Consider the following 17834-nt stretch of genomic DNA (forward strand, 5'->3'; position numbering starts at 1 on the left):
AAATCCTGTGGCTAATCAGTAGCCCTGCTTCAACTGGACTGCAAGTTACTATCATTGAGAAGGATTCATAAAGGGTGAAAACAGACAACCTTGTTACAGGGACAATTTGTGGTTGTCTGAATGGAAGAAATAGGCATGTTCTGATAGCACTTTCTGACTCCCCTGCATGTGAGATGACCAGATGTCACCTGTGATGTTAGACCCAGGTTTCTCCATAGTTACCTCGAAGAGATGATGTCTTGATCTTCCTCATCTTTAAGATCAGCGAGATTTTCTATGGATAAATTCAGAGACGTTAAGAAACACTCAGCAGATCACTGTGTAAATTAATAATCCAGTGTCCAATACTGCCCCGAGGTCAACAATATCAACAGTGAGATGATAGACTATTTATGAAAGATATTCCAGATGCCTCAAGTGGGATCTCTCAGAGTGTTCTTGGTTTGCTTTCCTGAGCCATCAGGCAAGACCTCCCTGCCCTGGTATATCCTCACCACGGTATTCTCTTCCAAGTCTGAGGAAAAAGTTAAAGATTCATCTTCTCCACAGAGTCTGGGGAATAGCCCTACTGCATTCTAGCAGAATACTGTAATACTCAGGCTTTTCTCATCATATGCTGACTGCTTTAGCAGAATGATGAGTGGAATGAAGAAAACCCCGAATCACATGAATCCTAGTTGTTACATGGAACCTGCAGTCATTCATGGGGTGGGCAAATGCCAGGGCTCTGCCTTGCTTCATGGAAACATACAAGCAAGGTGATGGGAGGGCTCTTTGCATCCTGGGGTCCAGATGATTGGCTTGCTAAGACAAGCAATTCAGAGGAGACACACCCTGGGATGACAGCAGTGACACCAGGGAAGCAACAAATAATTACGGCTGTGAGCACCTCTGGAAAGGCACAGAAATTCGAGGGACACTTTGGGTATGAAAATGGGAGCATTGTGGGCAAGAGGAGACACTACATAGGAATCAGGGGAAAATACAGTCCTCTCCAGACACCTGCACACATACAAGTGAGTCAGTGTGTCACACCAGCCTTGGGTCCATGATCTAACTTGGGGCCTGATCCATAGGCTTCACCTGAATGAAGAAGAGAACACAGCTCCCAGACCCACCTGATGTCTCTACTTAAACCTCTACCACAGAGTCTGATTCAAATCATGTCTACAGAGCTTCCAACAGGGATGACAAATCTCAGCACCCCAGAGGCGAGGAGTACAGAGCATACAGAGTCTACGTGGGCATCCAGGTGGAGGTCTATCACAAGAAAATACTCACTAGTTAAATCTTGGGCATAAGAGACATCCACGTCCTCAAGAGAAAAGATGGCATTGCTCCTATAAGGCCAGAAGGAGTCTGACAGGCCAGGAAGAACCGAGTAAGTCAGATAGTATTCATCCGGAGAGACCTGTGAGACACCATTCTCTCTCATCTGTGGCAGCTGTCTGCTGAACCTGGTTGGGGAGGGAGGGCAAAAGACTAAGCCAAGGCTGATGAGAAACTGTACAGTCCTATCTGGTTTTGATGGAATGTTTGAGTGGTGAAGCGTGCCAAGAGTCTGGTCCATTAGAGAAAGAAAACTCTGTTTAGTGTGGGAGACACAGCGAGGTTTTACAGGACAGAAGAGAGAAAGAGCAGCAGGTGCTCAGTGCTCTAGCCAAATAACAGGCTGATGAACAGCCTGAATTCCCTCTGATGGTACAGCCGCGCCTCACACACAGGACACAGAACCCTGGCTTTCACACTTCCATTGCATTGCACTGACATCTCTATGACATGCATGCCAGCACGCTAACAGCAAACAGAAGCAGATGTGCATCTCACCTTGTAAACCACACCTGATATAGGAATTGAGTGCAAAAACATCACTCTTCGTTCACTTGGTCAGCTGACTTGGGATTTAAACTTGACAAGTAAATTAGAAATGGGAAACAATAGAAGTACCACAGTGAAAGAAGAGAACATCATGAAATAGAATAATAGTGGTGGCCAAAACAGACGACACAATATATTTAGCCCGTTCAGTTTTTCCCTGGATCAGAGGTCTGCAGATGTCATCACTGTATTGGAGCCCACAGATATTCAAAATTACCTCGGGGCAACCACCTCTGGTCCTTTCATGTCACCGTGATCATTCTGGTTTTCTGCAAATAAATTAACAGAAGAGTTATATCAGGCAAATGCCTTTCAAAAACGCCCAATCCTGTGCCTGTCTTCACAATGTGGTAACAGATCATTGTAGACAGAAATAATACAGGAGGCCCTAGAAAGAGCCTCATAAGAAGGCACTGGGTTTCCTTCTTGAGCCATTGCACAGATTACCTTCATATGATATGTCATTGGCAGAGTATCATGGTCCAGAGTCTGTACCAACAGCTAAATGCATCCTTTTCCCCTCAGTTCCTGGGGAACAACTTAGCTACATCCTCAGCCTGCTATAATACTCAGGCTTTTTTTCATCTGAAATGTTGTTTATTAATGGGATAAGTGATTACATGCTGAGATATAATGGGAGTGGAATCCACACACCATCAAGTCAAATGAATCTCAAAGCTGCAAACAGTGGCCATTCATCAGGTTGGGAAGTTCCAGGGCCCTGCCTTACCTCAGAGAAACATCCCAAAGGATGACAGTGTGGCTTACCTTCTGGTTTCAGAAGACCTCGAACAAGATGAGTCAAAGGGAAAGAGAGAGACTATGGGTTGGTAGAAGTGAACCAAAGTAGTGACATCTCCAAAGGTATAAACAAGACTGCCAACAGCCTTGGACAGGAGTAGGAACTCAGGGACATTACTCAGAAATGAAAATTAAAGCATTTCACGTGCGATAAGAGGTTCATTCAAAACTATGAAGCCTGAGAGGTACCTCTTGTGCCACAACTGGTGAGGTACCTGTGAGTCTGCCAGTAGCGCCTTGGGTAGAGAGGTTTACCACAGGGACCACTATGACAGGAAACTTAGAAAAGTTCGTTCATAGAATGTCTTATTTTAAACGCAGTTATAGAGTCTGGTTCAAATCAGGCTTCAGTATGTAAGCCCCAGGTCTATTAAAGGGGGTAACTCTCCCAGAGTAGATTAGCAGATACGTTGAAAACTACCTGGGAGACCAGTTGGAATTTCATCCTCTTCAGTGTGAGAGCAGCCACAGGCTCCATCCACGGCAGATGCCACATTCTCTTCATCAAATGCAAATTTTCCATCACTGTAAGGCTGGTTGCAGGCAGAACCTTCCTGGAGAGTTGAAGGTACTGAAACACATTCTTCCTGGGATTGCTGGAACTCCACCTTCTTTTCATCCTCCTGCAAGTTCACGCTGTGCCAGATGGAGAAGGGACGACAGAAGGTTAAGAGGATTCGACCACGCTATCTGGCTGGTTTTGATGACAGGCTTTGGGCGTGGTCACAAAAGGCAAAAGGGCAGGCCCCTTAAGGAGGGAAGGAACTCCTCCTGATGTGGAGTGGAGGGTGGCTGCCATGGGGTTGGGGAGAGACAGCAGGTTCTCTGGGCAATGGGCATACAACCGGTGGTTGAAGGAGGAGATGGCATTTTCCCTGCATGCTAACATCCTGACCCTCAGCACACATAGAGGACTGGGACAGTGGTTCAAACTTTCCTGCACACATTGGGTTGATCTGGATATCTGCGTCCAATGAACACAGGTTTTAACAAGTTACAGATTTGTTTGAGTTTGGACTCTATTCCATTCAACTAACATTTTTATTTGCACAAATACAGCTTCAAAATCTGTTTTTCAGAGTTGGAGAAAAAGGAGTTGTAGACTAGATATTCTGCCTTCAAGATCTATTTTTTCAATATTTTGTTTAATATGAATATCAATCTATTTTCTTCTCGTGTAATCCAATATTTACAAACATGCTGATGCCAAACCAGTGTAAGACCCATAGGATCTCACCCTACTTTAACCACTCAGGAGAAAACACGTGAGTATGGGACCTCCCACGTGTAGTTATTTCACCTGGGTCAACTCACTGTACATTGCTAAACTTGAAGGGTTAAAAAATTGAAATGCACAAACTTGAGAAACCTAAGTAGACCACCCTGTGAAAGAGATGATTGCAGTTGAATGAACACATGAAAGAGTCACACAGAGGACTTTCTATTTGTCTCTGGATCTGAGGTCTCCTGCTGTCACCACTGGCATTCACAGCCCACAGATCTTCAAATTACCTGGGAAATGGGAGCTCTTGTCCACTCATTGGCTTGTGATAATTTTCATTGTCTGGTAGGAAATTCAGAGAGAGCAGGTCACACCTCAGACATATAAACTCAATAAACACATATACAACAAGGACGTTAATATTCTCATTGTAAGAACATAATTCTTTAGCAAAGATATTCTAGGACACTTAAGTCTTATGAGAATTAGACTGGACTGTGTCCAGACCCATTGAGGAAATTTGCTGCTTGATCTGGTATCTCTCTCAACATCCTTTGCTCTGAGTCTATATAAGCACTTAAAAATGTATTTTCCACAGAGTTGCCAGAAAATGATGTATTTTCTAGATTTTTTTAATAGTACTGCTTAGCCCCATCAGATTATGTGGTTGTTGATGGTTTAGAGGAATTTATACTTGAGACTGGAGTGATGGGGGCATTGTGAAAGCGTTGAGCACCGAAGAATTGATGCGTTTGAACTGTGGTGTTGGAGAAGACTCGTGAGAGTCCCTTGGACTGCAAGGAGACCCAACCAGTCCATTCTGAAGTAGATCAACCCTGGGATTTCTTTGGAAGGATTGATGGTAAAGCTGAAACTCCATTACTTTGGCCACCTCATGCGAAGAGTTGACTGCAAAAGACTTTGATGCTGGGAGAGATTGGTGGCAGGAGAAGAAGGGGACGACCCCGGATAAGATGGCTGGATGGCATCACTAACTCGATGGACGTGAGTCTGAGTGAACTCCGGGAGTTGGTGATGGACAGGGAGGCCTGGCGTGCTGCAATTCATGGGGACGCAAATAGTCGGACAAGACTGAGCGACTGAACTGAACTGAACTGAACTATGCTCTCAGTAGTGTCTGCCTCTTTGTGACCGCATGGACTACAGCCCACCAGGCTCCCCTGTCCATGGAATTCTCCACACAAGAATACTAGAGTGGGTGACATTCTCTTCTCCAGAGGATCTTCATGAGGCAGGGATTGAACCTGGGTCTCCTGCATTGCAGGCAGATTCTATCCCATGTGAGCCAGCAGGGAAGCCCAGTGAATTGTATTTAACCTCAAATGAAAAAGAATCTTTGGTGCTACACAGAAACCATGGCATGTGAAGCTGGAGGAACTGCCAGAGCCCAGCCTTGCTTCATGGAAACATACAAGCAAAGTCATGGGAGGGCTCTTTACATCCTGGGGTCCAGATGATTGGCTTGCTAAGACAAGCAATTAAGAGGAAACAAACCCTGGGGATGACAGCAGTGTCACAAGAGAAGGAACAAATAATTATGGCTGTGAGCACCTCTGGAAAGGCACAGAAACTCAAGGGACACTTGGGTATGAAAATGGGAGCATTGTGGGCAAGAGGAGACATTGCATAGGAATCAAGAAAAATACAGTCATCTCTGGACACCTGCACACATACAAGTGAGTCAGTGTGTTATTATTTTTCTTCAAATAAATCTGGCTATTTTATTCATGAAAAAATAAATAAATAAAAATACCTACCAAAAAAAAAAATTCTACCACAGAGTCTGATTTAAATCACTGTCTACAGAGCTTCCAACAGGGATGACAAATCACAGCAATCCAGAGGTGAGGAGTACAGAGCATACAGAGTCTCTGTGGGCATCCAGGTGGAGGTCTATCACAGGAAAATACTCACTGGGTACATCCCGGGCATAAGAGACATCCACGTCCTCAAGGGAGAAGATGGCATTGCTCCTATAAGGCCAGAAGGAGTCTGACAGGCCAGGAAGAACCGAGTAAGTCAGATAGTATTCATCCGGAGAGTCCCGTGGGACACCATTCTCTCTCATCTGTGGCAGCTGTCTGCTGAACCTGGTTGGGGAGGGAGGGCAAAAGACTAAGCCAAGGCTGATGAGAAACTGTACAGTCCTATCTGGTTTTGATGGAATGTTTGAGTGGTGAAGCACGCCAAGTGTCTGATCCATTAGAGAGAGAAAACTGTTTTGTGCGGGAGACACAGCAGTTTTACAGGGCAGAAGAGAGAAAGAGCAAGAGGTGCTCAGTGTCTTGCCAAATAGGCTGATGAACAGCCTGAATTCCCTCTGATGGTACAGCCACACCTCACACACAGAGACACAGAACCCTGGCTTTCACACTTCCATTTGCATTGCACTGACATCACTATGACACGCATGCCAGCACGCTTACACCAAACAGAAAGCAGATGTGCATCTCAACCTGTAAACCACACCTGATATAAAAATTGAGTGCAGAAAAATCACTCTTAGTTCACCTGGTCAACTGACTTGGGATTTAAACTTGACAAGTAAATTAGAAATGGGAAACAATAGAAGTACCGCAGTGAAAGCAGAGAACATTATGAAATAGGATAATAGTGGTGGGCAAAACAGACGACACAATATATTCAGCCCGTTCAGTTTTTCCCTGGATCAGAGGTCTGCAGATGTCATCACTGTATAGGAGCCCACAGATATTCAAAATTACCTCGGGGCAACCACCTCTGGTCCTTTCATGTCACCGTGATCATTCTGGTTTTCTGCAAATAAATTAACAGAAGAGTTATATCAGGCAAATGCCTTTCAAAAACGCCCAATCCTGTGCCTGTCTTCACAATGTGGTAACAGATCATTAAGACAGAAATAATACAGGAGGCCCTAGAAAGAGCCTCATAAGAAGGCACTGGGTTTCCTTCTTGAGCCATTGCACAGATTACCTTCATATGATATGTCATTGGCAGAGTATCATGGTCCAGAGTCTGTACCAACAGCTAAATGCATCCTTTTCCCCTCAGTTCCTGGGGAACAACTTAGCTACATCCTCAGCCTGCTATAATACTCAGGCTTTTTTTCATCTGAAATGTTGTTTATTAATGGGATAAGTGATTACATGCTGAGATATAATGGGAGTGGAATCCACACACCATCAAGTCAAATGAATCTCAAAGCTGCAAACAGTGGCCATTCATCAGGTTGGGAAGTTCCAGGGCCCTGCCTTACCTCAGAGAAACATCCCAAAGGATGACAGTGTGGCTTACCTTCTGGTTTCAGAAGACCTCGAACAAGATGAGTCAAAGGAAAAGAGAGAGACTATGGGTTGGTAGAAGTGAACCAAAGTAGTGACATCTCCAAAGGTATAAACAAGACTGCCAACAGCCTTGGACAGGAGTAGGAACTCAGGGACATTACTCAGAAATGAAAATTAAAGCATTTCACGTGCGATAAGAGGTTCATTCAAAACTATGAAGCCTGAGAGGTACCTCTTGTGCCACAACTGGTGAGGCACCTGTGAGTCTGCCAGTAGCGCCTTGGGTAGAGAGGTTTACCACAGGGACCACTATGACAGGAAACTTAGAAAAGTTCGTTCATAGAATGTCTTATTTTAAACGCAGTTATAGAGTCTGGTTCAAATCAGGCTTCAGTATGTAAGCCCCAGGTCTATTAAAGGGGGTAACTCTCCCAGAGTAGATTAGCAGATACGTTGAAAACTACCTGGGAGACCAGTTGGAATTTCATCCTCTTCAGTGTGAGAGCAGCCACAGGCTCCATCCACGGCAGATGCCACATTCTCTTCATCAAATGCAAATTTTCCATCACTGTAAGGCTGGTTGCAGGCAGAACCTTCCTGGAGAGTTGAAGGTACTGAAACACATTCTTCCTGGGATTGCTGGAACTCCACCTTCTTTTCATCCTCCTGCAAGTTCTCGCTGTGCCAGATGGAGAAGGGACGACAGAAGGTTAAGAGGATTCGACCACGCTATCTGGCTGGTTTTGATGACAGGCGTTGGGAGTGGTCACAAAAGGCAAAAGGGCAGCCCCCTTAAGGAGGGAAGGAACTCCTCCTGATGTGGAGTGGAGGGTGGCTGCCATGGGGTTGGGGAGAGACAGCAGGTTCTCTGGGCAATGGGCATACAACCGGTGGTTGAAAGAGGAGACGGAATTCTCCCTGCATGCTAACGTCCTGACCCTCAGCACACACAGAGGACTGGGACAGTGGTTCAAGCTTTCCTGCACACATTGGGTTGATCTGGATATCTGTGTCCAAGTGAACACAGCTTTTAAGAAGTTGAAGATTTGAGTTTGCACTCTATTCCATTCAATTAAAATTTTTATTTACACAAATATCGCTTCAAAATCAGTTTCATAGTTGGAGAAAAAGGAGTTATAGACTAGATATTCTGCCTTCAAGAACTATTTTTTCAATATTTTGGTTTAATATGAATATCATTCTATTTTCTTCCCTCATAATCCAATATACAAACATGCTGATGCCAAACCAGTGCAAGACCCATAGGATCTCACCCTACTTTAACCACTCTGGAGAAAACACATGAGTACGGGAACTCCCACGTTTACTTATTTCACCTGGGTCAACTCACTCTACACTGCTAAACTGAATCATTAAAAAATTGAAATACACAATCTAGAGAAACCTAAGTAGACCACTCCTTGAAAGAGATGATTGCAGTTGAATGAACAGATGCAAGAGTCACACAGAGGACTTTCTATTTGTCTCTGGATCTGAGGTCTCCTGCTGTCACCACTGGCATTCACAGCCCACAGATCTTCCAATTACCTGGGAAATGGGAGTGCTTGTCCACTCATTGGCTTGTGATAATTTTCATTATCTAGTAGGAAATTCAGAGACAGCAGGTCATAATAAGCAAATCACACCTCAGGCATATATAGTCAGTAAACACATTTACAACAAGGACGTTAATATTCTCATTGTAAGAACATAATTCTTTAGCAGAGATATTCTAGGATACTTAAGTCTTATGAGAATTAGACTGGACTGCATCCTGACCCATCGAGGAAATTTGCTGCTTGATCTGGTATTTCTCCCAATATCCTTTGTTCTGAGTCTGTATAAGCACTTAAAAATATATTTTCAGCAGAGATGCTAGAAAATGAACTGAGTTATTTTCTAGATTATTTCTATAGTACTGCTTAGTCCCATCAGATTATGTGGTTGTTGATGGTTTAGAGGAATTTATACTTGAGGCTAGAGTGATGGGGGAATTGTGAAAGCGTTATGCACTCAGTAATGTCCTTCTATTTGTGACCGCATGGACTCTAGCCCACCAGGCTCTTCTATCCATGGAATTCTCCACACAAGAATACTAGAGTGGGTGCCATTCTCTTCTCCAGAGGATCTTCATGACGCAGGGATCGAACCTGGGTCTCCTGCATTGCGGGCAGATGCTTTCCCATCTGAGCTAGCAGGGAAGCCCAGTGAATTGTATTAACTCTCAAATCAAAAAGAATCTTTGGTGCTACACAGCAACCATGACATGTGAAGCTGGAGGAACTGCCAGAGGCCAGCCTTGCTTCATGGAAACATCCAAGCAAGGCAATGGTTCAGTTGTCTCTGTCTTGGTGTCAGATAACATCTTAGCTAAGACCTGCCAACATCGAGAAAAGGGAGACTGGGGCTGAGAGCAGTAAAACAAAACCTGGAAACCACCTCTCCTTAGAAAGAGGCAAGTCTGTCATCATTTCTGGAGAGGCCAGGAGCATTTACAAAAATTAGATCATTGCAGGGAACAACACACTGGCTCCAAGCTAGTTCTGACAGACACCTCCTGGGGATTTCCAGCTGAGGTAGCTGAGAGTTGTCACAAGTGATGTGGGTCAAATGCCTGACACTGGGGTCAGGATGACAGAGACTAGCCCAGAGCAAAAAAAAAAGAATGCAACCTCCCTGACCCACCTGATGTCTGAGTTCCATAATAGACCTTTTTCTTGCTTTCAACTGAGATGTGTCTATGCAACCTGTCCTCAGAAATGACCTTCTTTGGTCTACAGAGCTTGTGAGGAGAAATGACATGGGGGCTACCTGAGATGTTGGTTGGAATTTCCTCTTCTTTAGCATGAGAGCAACCACAGGCTCCATCCTGACCAAGGTCTGCTTCCAGATCTTTAAATTTGTCATTACCGTAAGGCTGGTGGCTGTCAGAACTTCCTTGGAGAATTGAAGGCATCAGACCACATTCATCCTTGGATTCTTCAGGCACTTCCCTCTTTTCAACCTCCTGCAGCTCCATGCTGTGTCAGATGGCAAAGGAATGACAGAAAATTAAATGAAGAAGATCTGACCCCAGCCATTCTGGCTGGTTTTGACAGGAGGCGTGGGGAGTGGTCACAGAGAGCAAAAGAGCAGGCCCCTTTAAAGAGAGAACCAACTGTCCTCTCTTCTATGAAGTGGAGTGTGTCTGTCTGGAGATGGGAGAGGGGGACAAGCAGGTACCCTACATACAGCCAGAAACCTCTCATGAGGAAGGACACTCCAGCATCCCAGGATGGTCCTTTCAGGAGCAGGAAGCACAAATGAACTTCCACACGAGGTGCTTCCCCTGGGTCCTAAGCCATGTTGAATTTAAGATGAAGTAGCCAAGTGAATCAGGGCCTCCCCGGTGGCTCAGTGGTAAAGAATCTGCCTGCCAATGCAGAGATGTGGCATCGAACCCTGGGCCAGGAAGATCCCTTGAGAAGGAAATGGCAACCCCCATCCAGTATTCTCCATGGGAAAATGCGATGGACAGAGGAGCCTGGCATGCTCCAGTCCATGGGGGATCACAAAGATTCAGAAACACCTGAGAAACTGAGCATGTACAGTGAAGTGAATACAGATATAAAACTTTATAGACTCTCTGAGATGTTCTACCTTCTCTTTAGGAATTGAAAGGCCTCCAAGGCCTCTTTCACTTACTATTGTCACAGACTACAAATTTTTTTTTTGACAGTTGCCCTGGTTTTAATTTTTCTACTTGCTTCTAACTAATTCCATTGCTAGTTACCTTCCTTCCAAAGATCTAAAACAACTGTGTACAAATAGATATTTATCTCACTTGGACTTCCTTTAGAGGAGGACAGATGCTCTCTGTGTGTATATGAAATCCTAAGGGTGCTGCATTCGCCTTGGGTCACACATACAAGTAACACAGAGACAACAGACAACCAAATACAGGGACATTTCCATGTGCGTTGAGTGTATAAATTATGCCACCTGCAGTTGTGCTTATATTTACTTCTGGCATGTGACTCTCTTGAGCTACTTATGTTCTTTTGTGACCCTGTCCATATTTTCCCTACACATTACCAGCTCCTGATAGACTGAAAACCACAATCACAGAAAACTACCCAATCTAACGACATGGTCCATAGCCTTGCCTCACTCAATGAAACTATGAGCCATGCCATGTAGGGTCATGGTGGAGAGTTCTGACAAAATGTGGGCCCTGGGGAAGGGAATGGTAAACCACTTCAGTATTCTTGCCTTGAGAAACCCATGAACAGTATGAAAGGCAAAAAGATAAGACACTGAAAGATGAACTATCTGAAAAATATCTACTTATGGTTTATTGACTATGCCAAAGTCTTTGACTGTGTGCATCACCACAAACTTTTGAAAGAGATGGGAATACCAGACGACCTGACCTGCTTCTTGTGAAATCTGTGCGCAGGTCAGGAAGTAATAGTTAGAACTGGACATGGAACGGACTGTTTCCAAATAAGAAAAGGAGTATGTCAAGGCTGTATATTGTCAACCTCCTTCTCTAACTTACATGCATAGTACATCATGAGAAACCCTAGGCTGGATGAAGCACAAGCTGGAATCAAGATTGCCAGGAGACATACCAATAACCTCACATTTGCATATGACACCACCCTAATGGCAGAAACTGAAGAAGAAGTGAAGTGCCTCTTGATGAAAGTGAAAGAGGAGAGTGAAAATGGTGGCTAAAGGTCAACATTCAGAAATCCACACCATGGCATCTGATCCCATCACTTCATGGGAAATAGATCGGGAGACAGTGGAACCAGTGGCAGACTTACTTTGGGGGGCTCTAAAATCACTGCAGATGGTGACTGCAGCCATAAAATTAAAAGATCCTTACTCCTTGGAAGAAAAGTTATGACCAAACTAGACAGCATATTGAATAGTGGAGACATTGCTTTGCCAACAGAGTTCCATGTAGTCAAGGCTATGGTTTTTCCAGTATGGATGTGAGAGTTGGACTATAAAGAGAGCTGAGCACTGAAGAATTGATGCTTTTGAACTGTGGTGTTGGAGAAGACTCTTGAGAGTCCCTTGGTCTGCAAGGAGATCCAATCAATCCATCCCAAAGGAAATCTGTCCTGAATAGTCATTGGAAGGACTGATGTTGAAGCTGAAACTCCAATACTTTGGCCACCTGATGCGAAAAGCTGACTCATTTGAAAAGACCCTGATGGTGTGAAAGACTGAAGGAGGGAGGAGAAAGAGACGACAGAGGATGAGATGGTTGGATGGCATCACGGACTCAATGGACATGTGTTTGAGTAAACTCTGGGAGTTGGTGATGGACAGGGAGGCCTGATGTGCTGCAGTCCAAGGGGTCACAAAGAGTCGGACATGACTGAGTGACTGAACTGAACTGATAGTTAATTGTTACCTGGGAGATAGTTTTTCTTGTGCTTGTTCATCGTCGTCATCTTTGTAAATTTCTGCAAACAAAATCAGAAATGTCCAGTCAGCTTCTAGTCACTTCATCCACTACAAACACAGGGACTCATCTGGTCACAGAGTCATAAATATCTATGTATGAGTTAGTGCTGTATGGAAGTTTTAATGCATTGTCTTTAAACAACTGCCCAAGCAGGGATTTCTGATCCAGCAGGCAGTCTGCTACTAAACTGGTAGATCATCCTCAGGACACCTTCTGCTTGATATTGGGTGAACATTTAAATGTTGTCTTTTCTTCTTTATATCACCTCACATTGTCCACCTTCCATCTCCACCTCTACAAATGTATCATCCATCTTGCCACAGATTCTGCCAAGACACAGCCTCTATAAGCCTTCTCAGGTCTCAGAAGATGCCCTCCTTTCTTTAAGGAGAACAACCACGTCCCACATGCCTCCATCTGGGAACATCCTGGCTCCTCAAGGTGGCTTTTGCATGTTATCTGGGAAAGTCTCTCTCTGGAAAGTGAGTGCTCCAGTTTAAACCATTTTCCCAATGCCAAGTTCAACTCTGTCAAGTACCTTATCCAACACCACAAAGTGAAGGGCTTTCTTTTTTCTGCAGTGTACTTGTAAATGTTCCAAAATTTCATCACTCTAGCTACCATCAACAGATTATTTCATCCATTTTACAGAGGAGAACAGTTACTAACATAAGGAGAAGCAACCATTCTCACATAGTGTCATCCCAGCACTCAGCCTGGAACCTGGGAACTTCCAAGCTTCGTGTAGGGGTCTATTCACTCTACCAAGCTGCCTCCTGTCCCCTCCTCCTTTCTGTGCCTTAATGCTGGCTGGATGTTGCCTCCTGCCCCAGTGGCCATGGTCCATCAGGGAGGAAGCCAACCGTTGGGATCCGATGACCTCCACCCTGTGCACTTCTCCTCTGTCCTCTTAGACAATCCTGCTCCTACATAGCCCAAATAGGACACGAAACAGGAAAGCTGATAAATATTCTTAGTAGAGGTGTTCATCTTATCAACTGGGGACCTAGGAGACGATCAGTGCTATCAGGGTCTGTGGCCGCCTCACCTGGGCTGAGCTTGCAGGCAATGCGCTCTGCCAGTCGGTATCCCTCAGACAGTCTCTCTCGGAAGCCCTGCCCCTGGTGGCTGCCCTGGTCATTGTGGGTGAGGAGGTCCTTGAGGTGTTGTTTGAGCAGGACAGAGTCATCTTTCCCATGCTGTAGTGTCTGCCGTAACTGGGTCAGCTCTCTTGCCTGACTTCGAATTAGGGTGTCACACGTCCTAGGTGGAAAAGAAGATGCAATTGTAATAGGCAAAGAGTTAGATGAAAGACGGTTAGGGATTTCTGTGAGAACATCCCCAAGGAGACCTCGAAACAGAATTCTGGCACATATCTGATGACTGGCTCAGTCACTCAGTTGTGTCTGCCTCTTGGGACCCCATGGACTATAGTGCACCAGTCTCCTCTGCCCACTGGGTTATCCTGGCAAGAATACTGGAGTGGGGTGCCATTTCCTACTCCATATCTGATGACTGGCTTATGTCAAAGAGAAAGAAGGTAAACAAATGTTTCCTCTGTATCAGAAAGTACTCCTGTAAGATTTTGTGACATTTCATTCATCTTTTGCTTCTGTAAAGATAAGCTAATGTTGTCCCTGGTGGCTCAGCTGGTAAAGAATCTGACTGACAATTCAGGAAACACAAGAGATGCAGGTTTGATCCCTGAGTCCGGAACATTCCCTGGGAAAGGAAATGGCAACCCATTCCAGTATTCTTGCCTGGAAACTTCAAGGTCAGAGGAGCCTGGAGGGCTAAGTCCATGGGGTCATAAGGAGTCAGACACGACTGAGTGCACATGCGTGCATCAATGTCTCCCTAAATCTGCACCATGAGGATGTCTCTTCAGTTCCTCACTCGGCCATGCCCATTTTCATTAAAAACATACACAAAGTGTTTTCTGTCTTTTTAATGTGGCAACACAAAGCACTGTCCAGTGAATGACAGATATAGAGTGTGGCCAAGTACAGCGGGTGTGTATTGAAAAGAATCTAAGAATGACAGGGTCAAGAAAGGATTCCAGGATGTAGTCAGTCAGGAGCGGGTTGTGGTTTAAAGGCAAATAAGGTATTGATGGCACAACATTGTGAATGAGCCAAGTGCCACTGGTTCACTTGAATGTAGTGAATTTTATGATGAGATTCAAGGCAGGAGTTTATTTAAAAGCAAAGTAAATTACTTCCTGAATAACACCTGGAATCCATAATTCACCAACTGGTGTTCTCCACCTATTTGATAATATTGTGCCCTGTGCTCGCCATGATCATCCCAGCCCTCCTTACCTCAGCCTTTCATCAAGCGTTGGCTTCTCTGCCGGCTTCTCTGCTGGCCTCCGCACCTCAAACAGCAGCTTCTCCCCCAGCACGGATTCAACGATGTCCTTACATGCTTCACACTCTGAGGAAAGAGAGACACTGCCTCAGGGAAAGCTGGCCTTGTTGCTGTGCTCACTGCCTTCAGGGAGGAGGATGGGCCACCTCAGTGGTGGATGTAACTCCTTCTTCAGTCTCAGTGGAATGGTTTCCACATCTGATTCCTCAGTGTCTGAACCGAGGTTACTCCCCATTGTAGAGGTGAGGAAAGAGAAGCTCCTAGGCACAGACCATGAATAGGATGAACTGCCACTGGACAAAGTCAGAATTCACATCCCCTGAGACTGACCCTGAATCCTGGGCCACTGAACCAAGACCTGCAGCCTCTTAGGTGAGACACTGAGCAGGGCCTGGGGTGGCGGTTCCTGAGTGGTCGGGAAGCCCCCAGGACTACAGGACTGCTGGTTCCCTCCTGCCGGGATTTCAGTAACGAACAAGTGTCTCAAGGTATAAAACTTGCCAGGACACACTTGTGTGAAATAGAATACATGAAACCATACGGACCTGAAGGAGATATGCCAAACACTGAGAAAGTCTGTGTTATTAGGCACAGTAGAACTATGAACTAAGTGTATTTACACCAAGCTGGGCACTACGGTCAGGGCTTTGTCAGATTTACTCAGCATTCACCACAACTCAAACAATAGTTACTATTAGGGCACCACACAGACACAGGAGGAGACAGAGACACAGGAAGGTTCCCAACAGGGATGTGAGCCCAGGAAGCCTGGCGCGGAGTCCACGTCTTTCCACTGTGCTGTGGTGACCTCCACACCAAGGTCCCGGTGAGACATTTCTTCTTCACCACTCTCACAATTTCTTTCCTAGAATTTTGTTATCATCATAAGGAGTGGTGTAAATAAAACTTAGTTTGTGCTTTCCCCAAAGCTCATCATTTCACTGTCTTAAATAGGAGGCTTGACCTCTTCTTTGTCTCTGTGTCCATCATTTTTCCTTGACTCCCTCATTGCTTCACTGAAAATGACTGTAGGAAAGTGAAACAGACACAAGTTGTCAAGATTCCTCTCGTCCCCTTGTTGTTCATGTACCCGGGTCTTGACTTCTTTCCTTACTCCAGACCCCTCTTACTGCACAGGCAAAAATGATTCCAATCACCAGCTGACTGTGGGTGCAAAGGGCTCCTCACACTCTGCCTGGGTTTTTACTTGGGTTGGTGATCTCCCCCACTTACCATCAATCTCATGTTGGTCACCCATCTTGTAGCACAGACTCAGGTTTCCCCGGAATCCTGGTGAACCTGTATCACCAAAGTTTCACCAGCTCAAGTGGGGAGAGGGGGGAAAGTGCAGATTGTCTGATTTCACCAGAAACACCTTCAATCTTGCCGCAGAGTCACATAGATTTCTTGGACTCAGGAAGGAGAACCTGCACACTCAGAAAACACAGCTTCCTTCTCACCAGGGAGCCTCTGTCTTAATGGCATCACAGAAACCATGGTTTCAATGAAAAGCAGACTCATCCTGAAGCTCCTTTAAATCATATCCCCTCCTTCTTACAGTGTCTAACCACATGTTACCCCAGTATAACTAGCACACGGCTTTGCCAATGGAACCTCAGAGAACCTTGAACTGAAGTAGTTCATTAGTCCCAGACATTCAGCCAGGAGTCATGCAGGATCAGATATAGAACAGAAAAGATTCCAGTCAACACAGCTTAGTTTGCTCCTGAGAGACACAGACACTCCTGTGCCTGCACCAGGAATCACTGTCTGGAATTTTAACTCTAATCTCACCCTGCACATCACTGCAAACGTGGAAAAGGCCTCCACTCCTTGTGCCTCCATTTTCCCAGCCCCAGGAAACTGAAGGCAAAAGAGCCACTACTACCTTTCCTGGATTGTGGTCAGGATGGAATTCAAAATGATCAAGGGAAATGGAGACCAATCCTGGAGACTTGCAGTTTCTTAGAGGGAAGACAGTGATCACTCATTGCTTTGGTGACCATGACTTCAAAGACTTACTGTATTTCTGTAGCTGGTTGGCCAGGGAGTAAGCAGTAGCTTGGGATATGAGGAATTTCTCTGTGAGGTCTCTGAAGTCCTGCTTGTACTTTGCCAGCTGCAACTGAAGCTCCTGGTTGATTTCCATAAGGGTAGGTTCTGCCCTCAGATCCGATAAAGAGGGAAGACATACTGCCATGGTGACATGTGGTGGAAGGGGTAGAAGCCAGAGGTGGGGAGGAGATACCCAATATATGGGGGATTAAAGACAAGCAAAGTCAGATTAGTTTAATCAGCACTGAGGGATGACAAAAACGGGAATTCCTGACTTACTGTTGGGAACAACTAGAGGGTTCTCAACCACAAAAAGAAGTTGGAGATGCCAGAGCTCAGAGCCAAAGGAGCTGCTTGGGGCTCAGCCTCAGAGAGAAGTGAAGGAGGGGGACCCAGCATGCTAGGTAACCATCTGCAGTTGCCACAACAGAACTGGTAGGGGAGGGGTTCATGGAATCTTGGGGGCCCCTGCCTTCCAGGTGCCTACACCATGACCGTTTGTGAACATTACCACTGATAGCACCCAAGCCCTCAGCAGCCACTCTGATGTTGACTACACATGTCCCGATACCACTGATCTATCTCCTTCCAAACACTATCTAAGCTGAGTTCTCATTGTTCATTCTTCTGTGTATAACAATATTCATGGGAGAAATACTTTGCCGGCAGGTCTTAATTTCTGTCGGGCTATCATAAAGTCACCTCAGTTCAGTTCACTTCATTTCAGTTGCCCGGTCATGTCCGACTCTTCGCAACACCA

General features: G+C 45.3%; 1 protein-coding gene across 1 annotated transcript; it reads right to left on the bottom strand.

Moving 5' to 3' along the window:
• Positions 1-222: 222 nt before the first annotated feature.
• Positions 223-17219, bottom strand: LOC108635214 (putative neuroblastoma breakpoint family member 5; the record flags this gene model as incomplete). The annotated part of the gene is made up of 11 exons (XM_018045464.1): positions 17042-17219; positions 16253-16318; positions 14971-15085; positions 13698-13912; positions 12596-12647; positions 7650-7864; positions 6646-6697; positions 5837-5895; positions 2096-2147; positions 1282-1340; positions 223-274 (listed from the first exon to the last, which is right to left on the bottom strand). Coding segments are annotated over exons 1-11 (1115 nt in total), but the record flags the coding sequence as incomplete, so codon positions are not given.
• Positions 17220-17834: the final 615 nt, after the last annotated feature.

This window comes from Capra hircus, unplaced genomic scaffold (assembly GCF_001704415.2).
Source record: "Capra hircus breed San Clemente unplaced genomic scaffold, ASM170441v1, whole genome shotgun sequence".
Lineage (NCBI taxonomy): Eukaryota > Metazoa > Chordata > Mammalia > Artiodactyla > Bovidae > Capra > Capra hircus.